General features: G+C 38.3%; 1 protein-coding gene across 10 annotated transcripts; it reads right to left on the bottom strand.

Annotated features, from left to right (window-relative positions):
- Positions 1-1,486: 1,486 nt before the first annotated feature.
- On the bottom strand, positions 1,487-22,549 carry LOC149738314 (uncharacterized). Of its 10 annotated transcripts, none has more exons than XM_089874512.1 (5): positions 15,325-17,681; positions 13,430-14,784; positions 11,417-12,220; positions 11,289-11,357; positions 1,487-11,216 (listed from the first exon to the last, which is right to left on the bottom strand). In XM_089874512.1, the coding sequence occupies exons 1-3, from the start codon at positions 17,679-17,681 to the stop codon at positions 11,760-11,762; spliced, it is 4,173 nt and encodes a 1,390-aa protein (XP_089730638.1). In that variant the 3' UTR covers positions 1,487-11,216; positions 11,289-11,357; positions 11,417-11,759. The 10 variants fall into 10 exon arrangements, with proteins under 10 accessions (XP_089730638.1, XP_089730642.1, XP_089730637.1 ...); XM_089874516.1 differs by having other exon boundaries at positions 13,913-14,784; XM_089874511.1 differs by having other exon boundaries at positions 11,417-14,161; positions 14,567-14,784.
- Between the last annotated feature and the right edge of the window lie 106 nt (positions 22,550-22,655).

The following is a 22,655-nucleotide window of genomic DNA, read 5'->3' as shown; positions in this document are numbered from 1 at the left end:
ACTAAACTGAAATTGCCACGTAATGAACAAAAAGAATGCGAGAGAAAAAAGGCGATGACGTAACAAAAGAGAGAACCGGAACATAACTTAATTTGATAGACGTTTGGGTAAAATAACTGCACGCCAATAACAAAATGATTTTTTGGGGAATAATCTCTTGGAAACTGACAAAGTTTACTTCTAAACAAAATTGAACTTCTGCTTTTTACTAATAAACTGATATTTGATACTAGGAAACAAAGGATCAGTGTAAATTTAAAACGTCTATTCAAGATATTTCAATAATAGAGACAACATAGTTGATCTGGACCGACATGTTCTCAGTAGGTAACATCATGGGTGTCAATTGTGTGTTAGGGTGCAGGCTAGTGTTGTATCGAGCTGAACCGCAGCTCAAAAGTTGGTGACCGAGCATCTATGTTTTTGACACATCATCTGAAGATTGGTTAGCGCAGATACCTCTGACCCAGAGTTTATGGCTTCAAGGCCTATTGCTGCTAACATTGTAGGCCTGTGTGTTTTTTGGCAAGACGATTTACAGCAGTTGTCTAAATTGTTTGTCATACATAACAAAAATCTAGTAAAAACAAGAGATCAAAGATCTAATGTGTGAACACGTTTAAAACAATTAGCATATTATTAATTAATCCTTTTACTACAAAATTTAATCCCCACTTAAATGGTAACAGTTGATTCAGTCGTGAATCGTTGTGTGGATTTCTTATCTCACCAACACGTGCCCTCCCAAATTTCCAGACAGTGTTTTCGTTAAGTTAAAGTACATGAGAAAGGTAATCGATAATTAATCCCTAATCATGAGCTTTCAAATCTGAAAATTTAGTCAAAAAATTATAAATATATATTATGATTTGATTTCAATCAAGAGAATAAAGAATAAACGCTAGATTTAGGAATTGAGATAAGTGCAGAAAAAGTCACGCAAAAAAACAACGATCTATATGACCACTAACATGTTCAACAATCACTCACACAGTTAAACTTGTAGTAATTCGTAAGCTGGCACAAGGCGTATGAAACTGAACACCCATAGGCACCTAATGCGGTCGGACATTTTAGGCAAATGCATACTGGAATTTGGCACGTTGCCTATTAATTGTTCCATAACGAAGTAAACGAGCGCAAACGATTTAAGTATTTTATAAACCATTACATGTCGACGATTGAAGCTGTTTACGCTTCAACTTCTGACTAGATTTACATTACTATTAGTTAAATGTACGTCTACCAACTTAACTGTTAGCTCACAAGCTGTATTGTGATGCCATAGGCCAGTGGCGTCGATTTTATAAAAACGTAGGGGTTGCGACATTACACTATGTTAGCTGAAAGTAGGTATATGTAGAACAAGTAAAACCACGCATATAAGGTGTGCGGCATTCAATAGAAAAGGTATGACATAAGTCTGGCAGTTGATTGCGGGTAAGTGTTTAAAAAACTTACAATATGACATGTAAATATCATCATATAATTGCCAATACGTTGATTATACAAACGCACTGTAACCCGTTACGATAATGGACCACATCACAATACCGCGTATGACGTAACATTGTTCAACTGACAGGTGCAGCATTGCGCAATATCTTACGTTAATTCTCTGCGTCACAATATTGGTTATAATGCAACATTTGACTTTAAAACTCGTAATTGCGCAACATAAAACTAAAAGTTGTTCGCATCACAATTGAACACGTAACAATTTTGTGTTGGTTGACGGGCGCAATGAAGTTTAAAAAAATCATTTTAACAAAAGTCGAGGAAACAAAAAAAATTAATTAAACATGCGTCAATCATGTTGTACAACACACGATCAAAGCTGCGTTCGCCTATCACCGATCAAAGGAGCATTACCGGCACCGCCACGATCTCCCTTTTAACAGACGAACTTAACAGGATAAGGTTTGCGAGCGAGAATAATGTTTCACATGTAGGCTAAATAATGAATGTGTGAATTGCTATTATGTTGCAATAATCGACGTGTAAATTGTCATTATGTCGTAATGAATCCACGCGTGAATCCTTACTATTTCGTAACAAACATGTTGCTTGGCTGAAGAAAATATCATATATAAATATAAAGCAGTGACCGACCCGATTTAGGTAGTTCATTTTCGCACGTTTAACAGCCAAATTACATCGATTTTACACGCAACTGTTGTTAGGGATTCATGGCATGTGCGCGTCATAGAAAAAGAACACCTATTCCTTTAGTTTAATTTTCTCCTGGTTCGCGTGTTTTAAGTTTAATTCGAATTGCCTTCGGGAGAAAAGCAGCTTTGGAAGTAGACGTTAGACAAAATTTAAAAGGTAGAAATGACTAGTAAACATTACATTCTCACACAATAATATAATTGTTGCTGTAACAATTGGCTGCGATTATTAATGTGACGTAAACACTTGTCTGACGTAACACGCAGCCGTTATAGGTAACCGCGCAGGGTACAAAAACGGCTAGTTTATGCGGAGAATGAAGGTGTTGCGTAACTACTATAAAGTAATTGTTTGATAAAGTTAAATATATTTATTTAAAAAGAGTTTAAGAATAATTTCCTTTAATAATTTGAAAATCCAGGGGTTGCTGCAACCCCTGCAAAATTGTCAGGGTAGGCCTGCATACCCTGCACCATATAAATCGACGCCAGTGCCATAGGCGCTGAATGCGGGCCTGCAAGGCCTGCGCGCAGGCCCTCACAAATACCAGGGTACTCTCGCAGGCCGTGAAATTTTAATGCGTGCGTCATGTTTATTGGCTTTCTTACGCAAACTTATAGATCATATTCGCACAGATAATACTAGAATAACTCGATAGGATCATTAATATTTCCATTAAAGTATTAAAATAATAAAAATCCAGCGTTTATAAATGTTCCAGACCGCAGTTCTAACGGAGACGTTAGTCAAGGTATGTTTCGGTTGCCTGGCAACTTATCGTGCGATAAAAGCATTTGTGTCTGTGACGTAACAACATTCGGTTCTTGGTAGTTTCAAAATTTTTACAAGGTTCAAATAAATCCGGCTCAATGTTTGGTTTAATAAATATTCCAACATATCCAGTAAACGCATTTCAAGTACCCCACCGGGTTTTCAATAGAATTACCCCGCTGTCCAAAATTGTTGTCACTATAAAACATCATATACTTACATCGCAGTTTACTCTAGTTTCAACGTCATGTATAACAGGTTGTCATGTAGCCAGAACCCAAAAAAGGGGCCGGTCTAAACTCTAAAACCTGCCGTCATATTTAAATACTGCGTTATCAGGATCGTTTATCAGTATCGGCGTATCGTTAAGCCTACAGTTGTTAATACATTCTTGAAGTAATAAAGTCGATCTTTACCGAAGTTTCCCTCAACCACGCATAAAGACATAGTGGCGATTCACACTTTGATTATTTACGTCAGGCGTGCCCAACCTTTTTTGACCCAAGATCTACTTTTCAACTAACCAACTGCACGCGGTCCACCAGCTAGCGTCAACGTATGCTGAAATATCTCTTGTATGTGTTTATCCCCTGTATAAGCAACTGCAGCTGTTCAATGAACCATGCTCATGGTTTTAACTTATCAGCAACAAAACTACTTTAATTACTACACAAATTTCAATGACTTCGTTACCAAAACTAACTGAAATGTAACAAACGAAAAACGTCACACATACAATTGTTGCGTCACACCTCACACGTCATCTTTAGCGGAGCTTAGTTGTGTTTTTGCAGGAAAATCCCTCTCATAGCCCCGTGTACCGTTCTAAAAGGATCAAAATTTTGGGGAATATAAGCAAAAATACTTAGTTTGAAGCACAGAGTTATTAGTGTACAAATCATGCAGACCAGGTTAAGGAAATTATTGTAAAATAATCGCTATTGTTCCGATTGTTACGTCATAGTAGTCGTCATATTGGATTTTTTGCCTGCTGCCGTACAGGTACGCCCTCTTAACACGGTCCGTATTTTTTGTACAAAGTATTGATAAAATTAATGATTTGGCAATTATAACGCCACAGCAGATTTTTTATTTTTTTTATTACACCTGTCACGGTCGACCTGAGATAGGTCCGCGGACTACCGGTAGACCGCGGTCGACGGGTTGGGCACGCCTGATTTACGTCATAATAGCATTTGATCTTTTGATGTGTCGATTATTGGCGTCACAATGCCAATTGACGCGTTCATTATCAGCATTCCAGGAGATAACAAACTGAATGTTCTACGAATCTACGTTCACGGTGGAGACTGTTTTAACCCAAATTCACGTGAACACATGCGTTAGTTTTCTACTTGAAACAGATTGCAATGAAATACATAGCTAGCGCCATTATATACAATTTCCCTCTGTTGTACCGCGACCGTATCAGAACTAAATAACATATATAATACATTAATACTATAGTGACAAATGGTCTGTATTAAACACAATTTAAAATTAACTGTCTTATCATTTAAATCTTTTACGCATGGCGGATGCCCTTGGTTTTAATTTTCTACTTACAGTTAGCTGCCAACGTAATAAAATCGAACGAAAGGTCCTTGGCATATTACAGAACTCACGCCTCCGTGAAAGTTAAATCAAACGTAATGGCTAACCCACGAACCGAGCAAAGCCTATATTGGCAAGCACATAAAAACGATTTACAAACGTTTTTAATGATACGATATGATATACAAACGTTTTAATAAAAACGATTTACAAACGTTTTTAATAAAAGCAATTTACAAACGTTTTATACAAAGACCCCACAAACACAAGATTTATAAAAAAATTACATATGTAATGTTCAACAGCACAAAACTATTGGATAGCGTCTCAGTATTTTAAGATCGTTGTCTAATAGGGATCGACAGGAATTACTTTATTTCTTATGTTTTAAAACAGCACGGACGATTCTATAGCTTGAAATATAGCTCAAAAGACACAAACAGTTTGCCAACAGTGCATTTTGTTGTTTTTGTTGGTGGCTAAAATATTATTGGTAATATGCCGCAAATATTTGGCATACCCTGTCATTTTAAAAGTTCTCCGCCTATGTTTATATTACGGTAAGGTAAGATGTTAAAAAATACCAACTTGCAGCGATGCATTATGTCACAAGCAGCATTGTGATGCAATCCATTATTGTGAATTTCATATTGCTTGCTTAACCTATGAAGTTACTAGGGATGTGCCGAGCCGAGCCCGAACTCAAAAGCTCGTGCCCGAGCGTCTCCTTTTTTGATGCTCGGCTGAAATCTGGGCCGAGCGCCGAGCCTCATATGTTATTATGTTGCACGCATAGGCGCCGAGTTTTGAAATGTAGTGCAGAGGCGGAGCCTATTATGACGTAACACAATCGTGACGTCATAACACTTCGGCGTTTCATTGACGTTATTTTACGCTTGCTCAACGCTGGACGTCAGTGTTACGCGTTGATCCTTTCCCCGTGCGTATTTGCAAGATTGACCGATATATAAATCGTTCGTTCGAGGCGACGTGCTTTCTAATTGACCTTTACGTGCGTCTTAGTTTAACGTCCATGTGCGTCGTAGTTTAGCGTCCACGTGCGTCGTAGTTTAACGTCTACGTGTGTCGTAGTTTAGCCTTTTCGCCAGCGTCGTACAAAGGCAAAGCAACGCATTCAATGTTAGCTACTTAGAAAATGAAGTACAACCAACGGGCTAAACAGACGATATTATCCTACTCTAAAGTTTCTAAACAATGTAGGCGGTAATAAACAACCTAAATATGTTCCACAAGTAGCACTGCTGTATATTTACGATGTTTTCCTCAGCCAAGCAGCATAATTATTACGAAATAGTAGGGATTCACACGTGGATTCATTGCATCATAATAGCGATTGTTTGACGTGGTAATTAATTACGAGATAATAGCAATTCACACGTTGATTGTGTGCGTCATAATAGCGATTGTCCCCTTGATTATTTAGCCAGCGGGAGCTTGAAAACAGGTTTGAAGTTGAACGTTTGCGATCAAGTAAAGAATTGTTCCATCTACAATGAATACTTTCATCTACAATGAATATTAATGTAACCACCTTTATCATTTACCAACGATAGATCAACAACGTTTGTTTGAACCTGGTTTAAACTAACGTTACTAACCTGTTCCAAGCATGATTACCGCATGTTCAAAGTGACGATTGTGACGTAAATAAGACAATTACGCATACGTAACAGCTATATAACAGATTCTGCACATGTGGTCAACGCATGACCAAGTACCATGCGGTCAATGCATGCCTAAATATCCGTTCTCTTATTGTCACGTCGTTAATTTTGATTTTCTTTACCGCAATGGTATATTTTTATGAGAACAATACGAAAATATTAATAAATTTAGTAAAAATACATGTTTTTTTGTTAATTCGTGTACGGAGGCCGCCTCCGTGCCATTATTTCGTACGTAGGCGCCGCCTACGCATACTCGGCACCTATGGTTGCACGCGAGAGCGAAAAATACTGAAAATGAAAATAAAGTGAAGCTACTAAGAGGAGATAACGAGAACAGTCAACATAGCTTTAATTATTTTCGTTCGTTGTGAATTTGCTGTCTCGCAAGTAACAAATCGCAATGTCAGTGAAATTACCCGCTTTACAGCCGGTGTCAAATTACACGAGTGCGCAATGTTCCTGTATCTGATTTTAAATAAAAAGCCAATAAAACTTTTTTATAATGAAATAAATAAACTGCTGCAACCATGGGGGCTGTTTTGTTGAATGACAGACCCCATTTCCGCAAACACGCATGCAGACAGAAAGTGCTAAAACAGGCGTTGCATTCAATATTACTTTCTTTCGCTGGGAATTGAAACATGTTTTATTTAATTGTTACGTCACTTGTCCTATAACAAAATAACTATAAATTATGACGTTTCATAATATAACAATCGGAAAGAATGTTCCCACTTCCAATCATACATGAGATTGAAACCTCGTGTATGAGCGTCACATTTTTATGCTCTGCGCCGGGGTAGAATACAAAGGAAGACGCATGCGGTAGCATACATTCTACACCTAACAAATGAAGCAATCGTTGTGAACTTATTCTCTTGAAAAATTACGTAATGAAATTCCGGTTTTCAAGCGGTGCCATCAAACGATGTTTTTTGGCTTCTGTCCAGGCTCGACCGAGACAATCCTTTGTAATATCATATTACAATCTCTGTTGGTTCCAATTTACTGATAGCGTCGCTCTTCGCTCTTCTATTTGCATCAATTAAAATTCACATAATCGCGAATTACCTGCATTTAAACTAATCATCAGAAACAAAAATTATACACAAATTACAGATCGCATAGAAGCAAATAAAACTTGATTGTTTTATAACAATCTCGTTTGTAATGTAACAATCGTAATGGTTTATTAAAGTTATTCTGAAGTAAATAATCGTTAGAATATCCACGATGGACATGCGTAAAACTTACACCAATGTTTCATTTATTAAAAAGACGTTTCTAGTTTAGTATAAATAATGTAATGTTAGTCCTAATTTACCGCATAAAATAGAATAGATATATTAGTGTGCAAGACCAATATCTAAAGCGTTTATATCGCTTCAGAAATAACGTTGATTTTTATCTGTATGACAGACCCCTTTTGAACGCGCTAGTTGCATCACTGGCTGCAAAAGTTATAAATACTTTTCAATTAAATAATTTTTACTGGAAATTACGAAATGAGATGTCTTTTTAACTGCAAACCACTTGCTCTGTAATATTTAAATTAGCGACGCTTTTTCGGCTGAATAGAAGTGCATTCTCGTACGCCTTTCTCCCTAATGACGTCATAGGTGCTCGGGCTTGTGCCGAGCTTTTCGTTGAAGCTTTTCGTTTTACAACTTCAGAACATTCCTAGAAGTTACATTACTTTACAATCGTCATTGTGGTAATTACCTTATTAGCCTACGTGTACATAATCTAAGTAGTTGACATTGTAACTAAAAGGTGCACAGGGTGCAGCTGCACCCTGAATTACAAACCATAGGTGCAATAACAACGCCTTTGGATGTTATCATACTTTATCTCTTTGTGTATTTTAACAATTTTACAAAAGTCATAATTTAAAAAAAATTCTTGCTTGCAAGAGATAACGTTTCAACGTCTTTTCAGAAGTTGCTATATTTTTCGGCTAGGCCGTTTTGGCTTCATACGTAGCTAGGGATTTGGCGTTTTCGCACCATCATTCTGCAGGGTTTGGAGCTCTCTGTCACCGCAGAAAAGTTACCCAACAGTACAATTTCTAATGTATAGCTCATGATCCAACAAGGCTACTGATATATGTGGGTAAAATTATTTTTTCATCTAAATAAAAAAAAGATTCAAAGTTCTAGTTTAGATTCGAAAAAAGTATTCTAGGATATCCCAGCTAGAATACCTAATTATTCTGTAATGTGCGTCTCGAGATACGCCAATACTCATAAACGACGCCTATAACGATTTGTTTAATTTTGGCGTCATGTTTAGCACCTCCAAGATTTTTCTAAACCGAACACCCATGACAGCAGGCAATATCTTAGTGGTCCCGAATTTATTACTATGCAGCTTACACCGAGGGTATTTGATTGTACCATAATTGAAAGGGATTGAAAGTATTGTGTGACCAACAGTGACCACAAATTCGGCATCTATTAATTTAATTTACATTATTAATTATGTAGAGCGGTCATTTTATGCTTCCATGTGGTTCCCAACTTTTTTAAACAGGGCGCTGCTTAAAGTGCGTACTATATTTTTGCAAACCTATCCATAAGTAAAACATCAAAAATATCCTACCTGATTTTAAGTCCCTGCAGGCAAAATAATCAAAGGGACAACCGCTATTATGATGCAAATAATCAACGTATGAATTAGTATTATGTCATAATGAATTGCCAGATCAAACAATCGCTGTTATGATGCAATGAATTCACCTGTGAATTCCAACTATTTTGTAATTGACATGCTGCTTGGCTGAGCAAAACATTGTAAATATACAGCAGTGCTACTTCTAGAACATATTTAGGTTGTATATTACAGCCTGTTACTCTGTTTGATAGTCAAATTTACAAGCAACTTTGTGAAAGGCAATGCCAAGTTTGTGTTGCGAATTTACGCTGAAAAACTAGGTAAATAATCAGGCGACTTTTTGTTTAACATTCACAAGCTTTTAATATGTATGTAGTACGAGAAAGCTGCATCAACCAAAAAGTGGTATGCAAGTAGAAATAGTTGGGAACCATTGAATTAAATAAATGCATAATTTATAAAACACTGGCTACATGCTGACGTTGCATTTTGTCATTTTTCGCGGGAACAGATTCACAACGACTGCTTCCCTTACTGAGTGTTGAATGCATGCTACTGCATGCGTCTTCCTCCACCCCCTAAGCAGGTGCAGGGCGTAAATATGTGACGTTTCGATGTCGTGGTTGGTTAGGTAAGAGGCACATTTCTCTCGATTGGTACATTATAAAACATCGTAATTAATAGTTCAGTTATGTTATAATAAGACATAATTGAACGAAAAAATGTTTAAAATGCAGCATGAAAATGTTTGCTATTCGATCGACTTCGTTACCTGATAATTAGGAACACGCGACTAACATAAAACAATAATTTAAAGCCTTAACAAACTTTCTATCACACATGCGCCGGCACTATAGTCTGAATTACGCTTTATACCAAGATTTGGTAGCTTGAGTGTCGCGGGTAAAACTTATTACTTTCGGATTTACGAGATTTCTCCCATTCAGAATAAAAAACATTATATCGTTCTAAATTAGTGTCCGAGATTTCTCCTGATCAGAAAAAAATAAACATTATATTGCTCCAAAACAGTGTCCAAGAGAGTAGAGTTTAGTCATCTTTTTATACCAAGTTACATCCATCAAAGTGTAAAAGGAGGGTGGTTTCAGCAAAAATGGGGGTTTTTTTTTAAAAAAAAATTTCTATCGAAACCCCCCACCCCTTACTTTTTACTGGCTGCGCCACTGGTGACCAATATAAATATTTTTACTTATGTTTGTTTGGGTACAACTTATTGTAGAATACAAACTACCTACTTTCTTAAAACTAATTTAGTTGCCGGAAGAAACAAGCAGAAAAGATTTTTTAGTGATTAAAACATTATTTTTACACCCAAATGTTTTGTACCTACAGTTTTGTGTGTTGCAAGTGGGAATCATTGCAGTAATCCAGCTATAATAAGGAAAAGACGAAACATGATTGGCCCGTTTTCAATTAAATCGTGCGCTGCGATCAGTACCGCAAGAAATCGTTGGCTTATAGTCATAAAGCAGGTGTAAAAGTAGATTCTTTAAAAATAGTAGCATAAAACTAAAACAGCAGTGTTCTGATATATTGTATTTCTTAAATTGAATAAATTTTATTTAGGTTAATTTAAAATTAAGGACTGGTGCTGGAAACCTATTATATCGTCACAGTGTCGAAATATAACTAAACGTTACAAATGTAATTGTTATGCTTTTGTTTAACTAAGGGGTGGATCTTTAATTTAACTGCAATCATAAGTTACAGTTGCCTGTTTTTGATTGCTGGTTTATTCGCAATGTTACTTAAATATGACTGATACAATAGCTTACTATGTGGTGAAAGTGGTACACAAACACGGGGATAGCAATGGTGGACACTTGGTCAATATTTGGGGGGGCTGACAACTAGAGGCTGGCCGAAATTTGCGTTTTACCGATAATCGTTATCGGTCAAAATGCAAAGATAATACACCGATATATAAAATAGTTCGTGCGAAGCGACGTGCGTTGTACTTGACCTTTACATATGTCGTAGTTTAGCCTTCTGTGCGTCGTAGTTTAACGTCCACGTGCATCGTAGCTTAGCATTTATGTGTCATAGTTAACGTTTAGTATTCACGCTGGTCGTTTATCCAAAATTGTTTAAGAAAAGCAACACATATAACGTTACCTACTAAGAACGTGCAGAACAACCATTTTTCTTTATTATAACTTGCAATATCGTGAATACAGTTATTAATTTTGATTAATACTGATCAGCTACATTGCCGCTCACTTTGTATTACTATCTTTTTTCCTATGAACGAACGAAAGTTAAAGGAAAAAAAAGTCAAGCTCTGTCGCGGCTGCAGACGTTCTTTTGCCTAAAGGACTCGGCACTCCTTATACGCACTTCAGTTGGACGCGCTTTATTATGTTAACCAGCTTCGTTTGGTTGTAATTCATGCGGTAACTAAAAAGAAACGGAATACACGTCAATATACATACACATGATTTAAACAGCGATGTTAATCTAAATTAATACCTGAATTTTCGGCGTTTAAAAGTTGCAAATAATAATACAAACAATCGTGTACACACAATCATGGGTAATCTGCAATTATGAGAAGAATATTAGTATAAGTTAAATAGAAAGAAAATACACGAACATACCACGTAGAGAATGTAACCTCTGACCTCTAGTGCCAATCCTTTACTTAAATGAAATCAAAATTATGCGCCAGGAATAAACTGAGATTGCCACGTAAAGAAACTCAATGAAGCAAAGAAACATAGATATTTAAACTTAAATAAATTTGGCAGTCAGCCAGCCGTGACATGGCTCCTCAAAAATATCAAAGACATATTTTTTCTACACAACATGATAACATTAACATAGAATGTAGCACCAATTGTAACTACGCTACGGCTTATACTTAAGTTGACAACGGTTATGCGATTATACGCTGCAATACATTTTTACAAAAAGAGATGTATATACTTTGAATTTGCGAGTTTAATCAATTGTTAAAGCACTGCGTGGCTCGTCATCATGGCTCCCCGTCGAGGAATCTCTTGCAACATCTTCTGCAATTTGTAATGCTTTTTCGTCACTCGCTCTAAGCAATACAATAAGTTTACATATCGGTCGATCGAGTATAGATGGAGCCGAAATTCGCTTTCCTTGATCATCGCGTTCGCGCTCGCTCAGTAGCAGTTGTACTTTTCTGACAATTCCATCTGGACCTGGATATGTATCCAGAACCCGCGCTAGTCTCCATTTCGATCGTGGTGCGTGGTCATCATTTAACAATACAATGTCATCGACTGCAATGTTCGGCATTCTTCTTTGCCACTTGTTTCTTTTCTGCAAAGATTGTAAGAATTCTTTCCGCCATCGAACCCAAAACTCGTTGGCTAAATATTGAACGCGCCTCCACCTTCGTCGCACATATAGGTCTTCCCGCTGGAACACACCTGGTGGAGCAAGTAATGGTTTTATTTTCATAGTTAGTAGATGGCTTGGTGTTAAAGGTTCGGGTGCACCCGGTTCTGATAGATTGTCCGTGGTTAAAGGGCGCGAATTTACTATACTTTCCACTTCTACCAGAAACGTTCGGAAAGACTCATCATCTAGCTGAGTCCCGAGTTGCATAAGCAAGGGGTCCAATGCGCGTCGAACAGTTTGAATTTGGCGTTCCCAGACACCTCCCATGTGGCTGGAATGGGGAACGTTAAACTTAAAACTTATCCAATCACAATTGTTAGCTAAAAGATATTGATGAATACGTTCGTGAGACAAACCACGTAACCCAGCGCTCAGTTCATTGCATGCACCAACTATATTTGTTCCTTGATCCGATCTAATTTGTGCAACAGGGCCTCTTCGAGCTAAGAATCGCCGAAGCCCGTTAATAAATGAATCCGTATCCATAGAGTTCAGCGACTCGATATGGACAGCTCTGGAATTTAGACACGTGAAAATTACGCAGTAACGCTTTAAAGTGGAGCGTCTTTCTTTAATAGAGAAAGGCCCAAAACAATCTGTCCCACAATACAAAAATGGAGGTCCTACGTAGACACGGTCCGCAGGCAAGTCTGCCATTTTTTGCACCTCAACTCTCCCCCTTAGCCGTTTACATAAAACACACTCGGAAATATAATGAGCTACTGAGGAAGACCCGTTAACTATCCAAAACCCATTTTGACGAATAGAATTGTGAGTAGTGGTTCTCCCCATGTGATTTACACTCTCGTGAAAATGTCGCACCAATAACTTTGCTACATGCGACCTTTTGGGAATAATTGCAGGATGCTTAATTTCAAACCTGCAAATCGTATTTGATAACCTCCCCCCAACCCGTATAATACCTTGGTCGTCAAGGAAAGGATCTAACCTGTACAGCGAGCTTCCTCGTTTTAGAATAACATCTCGTTTGTTTGACTGGGTATAAGACGTGTTAACAGTAGATAATAATCGTAGTTCATCGGGAAAATAAGCAGCCTGTACCATCTTAATAATAACATTTTCAGCCTTTTTCAGCAGGTCAGTGTTTATATACACTTGACTATTCGTTTGTTTAAACTTGTACAACAAGATCATGCAATTGCCAATTGCTCGTTTGGCGCGAAACCAAGTTGATATGTGACTTAGCCTATCTGGTTCAAAAACGGCTTTTAACGTACGTGTTTGTAAACTGCAAGATCTTTTCATTTCGTCGTTGATGAGTCGTTCGTCTGTCTCAGTACATGGTGCAGCGTTAACATCATTGAGATTAAGATCGCTTTTCCATAGAAACTCTGGTCCACGTATCCATGGAGACTCAGATGTCAGCTGGCACGCTTTCATACCTCTGCTTGCGCAATCGCTCGGATTATCCTTAGAGGACACATAATACCAACCCTTTGGCTCGGTTAAATCATTAATTTGTTGAATGCGATTTGCCACAAAAACATGAAATCGCCTTACATCGTTTGCCAGGTAACCCAGCACCACTTTGCTGTCTACCCAAAAATATTCTTCATAATTGGCTATATCCAATTGCCAACGTAAGTACTTGCTCATTCTGGCTGACACAAGTGCTGCCGTCAGCTCAAGTCTGGGTATAGTCATAGGCTTTAATGGAGCGACCCGGGACTTCCCTATAAGGAACGAACACCAAACCTTACCTTCGCCGTTGAGAAGACGAATATACGAACATTGGCCGTAACCGACATTGCTCGCGTCAGAAAAGTGATGTATTTCTCTTCGTAGAACTGTTCCAAATTGGACAGGATGCAGGCATCGATTGATTTTAAGGTTCTCAATGTCTTGAAGTTCGTTTCTCCATCGCTCCCAACGATATCGTAGGTCGTTTGGAACAGGATCGTCCCAATCTGCCCCTTCTTTGCACAATTGTTGAACTATCCGCTTTCCCTCTAAAAGTACAGGACCAACAAAACATAAAGGATCATAAATAGAGCTTACTGTTGACAACATTCCCCGGCGAGTTAGAGGAACATCCTTTATTTGCATCCTAAAGCAAAATACGTCATTTTCTATGTTCCACATAATACCCAGAACTCGCTGTAATGGAAGCTGGACCTTGTTCAAATCCACCGCTTGCAGATCGGACGTGCGATCTTCCACGGGAATGCTTGCCAGGACTTCCCGGCTGTTACTTGTAAATTTATGTAAACGTAAACCTGCTTTTGCACATAGTCGTCGGCTTCGGTTAATCAAAGAAATAGCTGATTGGCTATCTGGAGTTGCCGTAATTCCATCGTCGACATAAAAATCTCGACGAATAAATTTTGCAACATCAGAACCGAATTCTGACTCACCGTCATCTGCTGCACGTTTCAAACCAAAGTTTGCACAACCCGGAGAACTCGTTGCACCAAAAATGTGTACTTTCATTCGATACTCCACTATCTCCTGTTCCACGTCATCATTTTTCCACCAAAGAAAACGTAGAAAATCTCGAAAGGCCTCGGTGACGTAAAACTGATGGAACATGCCTTCTATATCGGCGGTGATCGCGACCTCGTCTTTTCGGAATCTGCAAAGTACACCGGTTGAACCATTTAGCATATCTGGCCCTTGCAGCAGAATATCGTTAATACAAATTCCCTGATACTTGACGGCACAGTCGAATACAACTCGAATCTTGTTCGGCTTCTTCGGGTGGTAAACTCCTGTGTGGGGAATATAATTTACTTGGCCGTCATTATCGTTTAATACATTGGAAGGAACCTTTTCTGCGTACTTATCAATTACATTTCTCATAAATGTGATGTAATCTCCCTTATACTTGGGTTTTCGATTAAACCGCCGTTTCAGTTGATTTAATCTTGCCTCTGCTAAAGGCCGGTTGTTCGGTAAATGAACCTTATCCATTTTCATAGGGAGGGGCATTTCGTAATGCCCGTCTGGCCGTTGAAACGTACTCGATTGTAGGATATCTATAAACCGTCGGTCTTCACGTGATATTGGTTGATCGTTTATATTGTATTCGTTAAAATCCATCTCCAACCACTTACGGAGTTTTATGGGGTCTAGTATTTCTTTGGATACCCGTGGCACAGTAAATTTCACTAACCTTACACCTCTATTGCTTGTGTTACCAACGCATCGGTGCGAAACCACTTCTCTTCTCTTGCCTTGATGCTTGTCACAAATTGACCCAACAATTCCCCATCCCAGAAGAGAGCGCTGTGCATATGGTTCATTTTCTTTCCCAACAATTATATCACGGGGTCGTAATGCTTGAGTAACAGTGGTTCCTAGAAGAATACAAACAGGTACATTTGGTTTGTAACGTACAATGTTATCGGCTATTTTTGCTAAATGTCGCCACCGCTGAGCATATTCGGGCCTTGGTATTTGATGCCGACTAGCTGGTATCTCTGGTCTTGTGAACATGGTAGGCAAGGGAAGCGATACGGTGCGGTCAAAGTTTAATAACTCCAACTTTACCACTCTCTTGCTTGGTGTAATGCAATTCTTACCAGCCATTGTGCTTAAACTGATATACGTTTGTACCGCCGACACACCCAATTTAGAAAGAAGTTGATCCGAAATAAATGAAGTATTCGACTGCGGGTCCAAGATACAATAGCACAGTACTTCTTTCTCTGGTCGAGATTTCGGCCTGATCCAGACCGGTAGAATCATTGAGCTATCGTCACCATTTACTAGGTTCTCGCACATGTTTGTACAGTTGCACTGTGCACCTTCAGAAGTTCTAAATATGTGCAGAGGGGTTAAATGACATCTTTTACACACTCGACACTTGGCTCGTTGGCGACATGCACGAGCGCTATGCCGTTGACTTGATCCACAGGCATAACACAAACCGTTAGTTCGTAGAAAACTGATCCGTTCCGTTCTTGTAATATTCATGAAATCTTTACACTCATCCAAGTGATGGTATTTCTTGCAGTAAAAGCATTTTGGGACTGAAGACGAACTATCTGACCATGCGGCAAACGAATTGACTCCTCGTGGGTTTGTCATGTCGTTTTGCCTTCTACCCTTCACCTGAGCATAAATTCCTTGTAGCTCTGGGATGTTTTCACGTTCCGCATGATCAGTGATAAATTTAGCCAACGTCTCGAACGGAGGGTAGGAACCATTGTGTTTTGTCTTCCACAAAATCACGGTATCTTTCCATCTGCAAGATATATGTGGTGGTAGTCGGGTAACGATTTTTGCACTTTCTGTTGGAAAGTCTAAAATGTTTAAATTGCTAAACTTTCTTTTGGCCACGATGACTTGGTTGACGAAGTCTGAAAACACTCTGAGAGCCCTTGCGTCGTTCGGTGGGATTTTGGGCCAGGCGTGTATTTTGTCTAAGAAAGTGCCACATATAATACTATTGTTACCGTAGCGTTCTTTAAGTTTGGTTCTCGCTTCTCGGTACGCGTCTTCAGTTTGCAGCAAGAACAACCCGTCAATCATGGCTTTCGGTTCACCTCGAACATTGTGTTGCAATAGGTTCAGCCGTTGTGCGGTACACGTAGAAGTGTTTTCCACCAGTGCATCAAATGCAGTTTCCCATGCAGGGAATCGCAATGGATTGCCGTCAAAAACCTCGACTTTGACATCAGGTAAACGATACGACGAGAACCCACTCTTATTATAATTTGGTGATATGTCGTACTTTGAAGTTAAACTCGTGTTCACTTCGTTACTACAAGTTGGAACTTTGGGTAAGTGCAATTCGTCGCTTTCCAGTACTTCCTGCCTTTTCGCGGAGTTTTCTTCAGGCAAAACATATTTTGTTAACTTACTTATTGCCGGTGATGCGATTTCCTCATCATGGATGCCGAATGGATTCTCAAGCCTCTGGGCGTCTAAACATGCCGATGAAATTGCCTCTCTCTCCGCAATTTCTTGGTTTATTTCTATTTCTTTGAGTTGCTTCTCCGTTTTCAACTTAATAGCCTCCAGTTCGTACCTTTTTGCGGCATAGGCCAACTTTGCTTTCAACGCAGCCGCTTCGATATCTTGTTTATATTTTTCTTTCTTCAGGGATTTTTCTACGGTCTCTACCACAGACCGCTTTGACGAAAGGCTCGACCTGGAGCTAGCTTTAATCGACAAGACTTCTTCTCTAAACGATTGTACCGCAAGTCTTGCATTCTTTGTTACCTCTGCAAACAATGCTTCAATATCTTTACTTCTTTTAGCAACGAGCTCAGCGTGTTCCGCGGGTATTGTTGACATTACATCGTCAAACTTTCTCTTTGCAGCGAACACGTCACTTGTCGCTTTCTGTATGTCGTTTTTGTCGTTTGCAGTGATCGTAATTTCTTCTAGTCGGTTCACCGTGGATCTTAAGAAACTTTCGGCTTCTCTCCAATGTAGCATTTGGTCGGTGTCAGAACAAGTTGTCTGTTTCCTTCGTACTGTCACATTACGATCATCTATAGCATTCATGTTTTCTTCTTCCATTAAGCTTCGATTTTTTATATATACAACTAAGTATTCGCTTCTTCAACGTCGGTTTCCTTGCTGCAACCGCTTCCGGCGTTCAAGCGAATTCAGTTACTGTCGCGGCTGCAGACGTTCTTTTGCCTAAAGGACTCGGCACTCCTTATACGCACTTCAGTTGGACGCGCTTTATTATGTTAACCAGCTTCGTTTGGTTGTAATTCATGCGGTAACTAAAAAGAAACGGAATACACGTCAATATACATACACATGATTTAAACAGCGATGTTAATCTAAATTAATACCTGAATTTTCGGCGTTTAAAAGTTGCAAATAATAATACAAACAATCGTGTACACACAATCATGGGTAATCTGCAATTATGAGAAGAATATTAGTATAAGTTAAATAGAAAGAAAATACACGAACATACCACGTAGAGAATGTAACCTCTGACCTCTAGTGCCAATCCTTTACTTAAATGAAATCAAAATTATGCGCCAGGAATAAACTGAGATTGCCACGTAAAGAAACTCAATGAAGCAAAGAAACATAGATATTTAAACTTAAATAAATTTGGCAGTCAGCCAGCCGTGACAAGCTCAATAAATTTTAGTGCTTCTCTTCCTTCAATTTTAATATTTTTTCAATCTCGCGTGTACCAATTGCTCTCTCGTTTATACCAATCGCATACGGAAATTTTCCGTTTTCTAATGGGAATTGACTACCCTCGATTAACATGACCATGAAGCCCTGCTACGCATGACGGATTATTGTTAATTAACGTCAGCTGTTTCATTTGAATTACTGATCGTAACTATGATATTTTAAGTCCGCACGTCCTCCAGACAAACCCACGCAGGAAAGATTTTAAGCCCGCGAGTTAGCACTTCTATTGTTTATTTTATTGGGGGTGCTTGAGCACCCACTGGCACCCCAATGTCCGCCGTTGGGGGATAGTTATAGTGTCAAAAATTGGCTACAGAACACACATGTTTACGATTAATTAAACTGCTGGATAAATTTAAATGTTCCCAGTATTGGCCGAATTTTTGTTATTAACATGACTGACACACAGTCGCAACGAAGTAAAGAAAAAAAAACATTTATATAATAAATGCTCCTAAGCATTTTATGCGAATGTCTGTCCTATCACACGTAATAATGCTAATTGTTCCACGAATCCTTTGTATCTGATTAGTCAATTAGAGCAGGTGTAAAGTGGGCATGATTTGCCAAGTATTTACAATATCACAAACAATCTGATGTTATGTTTTAGTAATCATGAATATGAATGTGAGTCAAATTTTAATATATTCTTTGTAAAGTTAGTACACATGATTGGGGAGGGGCACCGCACATACAAGTTAGATACAATAGGAACTAAAACAATGGTAACTTAACGCACTTTAACTCTTTTAAAACAAAAAATTAAGTGAAAAAATTAGGAAGTCGGTTTCGGGAACATACAGATTTTAAGATGTCTGTAGAAACATCTTGCTTTGTCAAAGTATCAGCTAGCATACATTTTGTTGAAATCAATTTAACAGAGATTTCCTTTCCCAAAATCAGCTCCCTTAAGCTTCCAATGTCGACTCGAAGATTATATTTATATCCAAAACACCCCCTTCAGACTGATCCCAGATCTCACAAATAGAAAACGAAGATGATTTGCCGCATCCACAGCATCCGACATGGCTAAGGTTTCTGCAGCATGAGTACTTCTAACCACTCTTCGGATCTTTTTAGATTGCCAAGAAAGTAAATTGCACTGGTTGTTTTCTTCAACTAAAAATATGAAATAAGTTTCCTGACTTCCTCCAATACACAAATTTGCAAAAGCAGCGTCCGTAAACACAACGATCTTCAGATTTTTACAACTTCCCAAAGATGGGTAGTTGAGATAAACTTTCTTTGACTGTGCATTACATATGACTTTATTACAGTGAATGATATGTTTAATCTTTGCATCTTTGCATCTTTGAATCTGGTTGACAATAAACATGTATTGAAACTTATATCTAGCCTTGTTTGATTGCTAATCCAAAGTAATTGTCCAATCCTTGATCGAAGTTCATCTTTCTTTTGATTACTAAGTTCTTGTTTTTTATTTTTCAATTCTTGCAGGCTGATCGGAATAGCATTAAGAATAACAATGTAGTTACTTTGGCAAATGCAGATTGAGGTCTTGTTCTGATTAACTTTTAAACCAATATATTTAAAAACTCTTCATTTTCTTGACCAATTTTGTAGTCTTTCCACATTGCTTGCATAACATTTTGCTTGAAATGTTCCGTGCCTGCTCAAAGGAAATCGTCAACATAAACTGCTACCACACCATCCAATTGTGATGCGTTTTGCCAATAAAATACTGTTGAGTCAATTTTAGATGCTTTTCCATGTTTGCTTAACAGGAAATTTCATCTTGACAATTTGCTTCACTCGGAGGACTGGCGAGTCCTTTTCCAAATTCTTAGTACACTCTTCGAAACCCCTTGAAACCAACCTTGCCCTTGGCTTAACAGAACCATTGACATCTTTTAACGTACACACCATCGTATGAAGATGATTTTGCATTTGAAGTCCGGAATTGGAACTTAAGTGTAAACTTTGTTTTCTTTCCAAGAATTTAGTTCTGCCTTTTTAGCTTAATCAGAAGAAAAACCATTGATTTGAAACACTTCTTCTGTCACTCTGGTTTCGTCATTCTCTGTATAGATAATAATCCCACTATTTACATTTTCCATTTTATTGAAATCCACCCAAGTCTTGTCCCCTTTTAGTTCAGGGGGGTATTCATAAAAAATATTATAACAGGTTTTATATTTCCCTGTTGCTTTTCCTGCATGACCTAAAACAGTTGCAGTGTGTTGAACTCCTCCTTTTTCAAACGAAAGAACTTGTTGTTTGTTCAGTTTTTGCCATATTTAGCCTGGGAGGATTCTTAACTGGAGCAGGAATTGATATTTCAATTCTCAGACCATCAACAGGGGAATCCCTTACTTCATGATGAGGTTTTTCTGATAAATTGTCCCTCCATAGGGAAAAAATCTCTCTGAACACGAGTCCTCATGTGTGTCCTGTGTAACCGGCTTGTTTTGATTTCCCCCATTTATATTCAAGAACCTTTCTTCATCGGCAAGTTAAAGTCTACACACATGAACACGAAGGAACTGACCACCTCACTTGATCTTCCCCGATGTCTCCGCTGCCATGAAAGCTCTTCTAGCTGTGTATAGTGCACTTAAATGCATTCTTAGGTCTCTGCCTTCTGTTGGTTCCCTTGGATTGGGGTTATTATCAAGAAGCACAGAGGACACAGAAATATTTTGACCAAAAACTAGTTGAGATACCCAAGTTACGGCTGTTATCCAGTCACAACTTTCGTTATATTTGACTGTACGGATAATTTCATTTAAAATCAAATTATGTCTTTCACATACACTGTTACTCCACGGAGAGTACGCAGGAGTAGTTAAAACAGAAATATTAAATTTTTCACACAATTCACGAAACTCAGAATTGTCAAATTCACGCCCATTGTTAGTTAACCTTTACATCATGCCAAAACATTTTGACTTTTTCGTTTTTTAAATCAATTTGAGTTTCTGCTTTCTTTAGGGAAGTGTTGCTAAAAAGTAGAGAAATGTTTCCGGCAACAACTTCAGTATCAACTGTGCATTTTACACCCGCAATGCAAGCTGGTATACGTGTTGCTTTATGGAAAAAAACCTTTCTGCCATCCCCAAAAACAAAAGCAGTTTTACTTGGATAAATTTTAACTTGATTTTTTGTTTTATTACTTATAGATGCAACAAATATTTTTAACCAGTTTTTTCCACATGCCTTTTGATAATACCTCTATCTTCTTATTATCCATCTGTAGAGTGATGGCGACATTTTGCTGCTCCATTTTCGTAGACATGACTTGCTCTTTGTGTGTGGACATGTTGGGGCCAAATGCATTTTTGAGTAGCATTTTACACATGGGATGATGTAGCCAAACTTGTTTCGTGGATTCATTTTTTTCGGTGTTATTTCTTTCTTCATTCCAGTCTTCTTTCTTTCCATTAGTCGACTGGTGAATACTTTCTCTTTAACATTGGAAGTTGCTTACGCAAGTGTTGTATTCCCAAAAACTCTCTTTAATGCAGATTTCATTGTTTTGAGTTTTGAATCTGCACCCAAGGTGAGTGCTAATTGGCGCTAAAAAAAAAGTTAGTAGTTGGGTTCATTAAGAGCACATCACAACACAAGCACATGTTTAGAATGAATGACCAACAAGATCAGTCAGGAGGCCAGACAGAAAAAGGTAGAAGGCAAAATCACTGAGCCAGAACATAATGCACATGATTTGGGAGGGGCACCACACATACAAATTAGATACAATGGTAACTTAACATTCTTTTTCCAGCGCAGTGGCGTAGTGGTTAGAGCGCCTGCCTCTAACCCAGAGGTAATGGGTTCAAGGCTCATCGCTGCTACCATTGTGGCCGTATGTGTCCTTGAGCAAGACACTTTACGACAATTGCTCCAACCCAGTGGTCACTAATGGGTTGTCCAAATTATCAGCCATACATATAAATGAAAAAAAAATTCAAAAAAAATAATCACCCACAAAGTAACATACTTGGTAACTCGTAAGCTGGCACGAGGTGCACACCCGTGTTATAACGACTGTTGTTTTCCGACCACGCGAGGATAAAGTAAGTTACATTCATTCATTCATAAATTAATCTGGTGATTGTCACTGTTGAAACATTATACCTACATGTAGTGGTCATGAATTAAATAAGAGTAGCGATTAGAAAATTGGTAGGAAGAGTTGCAGGCTTGTACTCTAAACTGGTGATGCACCGTGATGGAGTATATATTTTGCATTTTTTTAATATTTTTAAAACCTGTTTCCACGTTTAATATTTTATTAGATTTTTAATTATGGAATTAGGTAGGTGTAAGCTTTCTAAAAATAAACCTTTATTGCTTATTCACAAA

This window comes from Ciona robusta, chromosome 3 (assembly GCF_009617815.1).
Source record: "Ciona robusta chromosome 3, ASM961781v2".
Lineage (NCBI taxonomy): Eukaryota > Metazoa > Chordata > Ascidiacea > Phlebobranchia > Cionidae > Ciona > Ciona robusta.
Note: the sequence above shows the minus strand (reverse complement) of the source record. Positions and strands in the feature narration are given on the sequence as shown.

Bases quoted from the DNA above. Each gene is read 5' to 3' on its own strand.
- LOC149738314 (XM_089874508.1), bottom strand. From the start codon at position 17,681: ATGGAAGAAGAAAACATGAATGCTATAGATGATCGTAATGTGACAGTA. The intron at 14,785-15,324 runs GTTAGTGAAATT...TGTACTTTGCAG, and splicing joins ACAAGCAATAGAGGTGTAAG to ATTCCGAAAAGACGAGGTCG.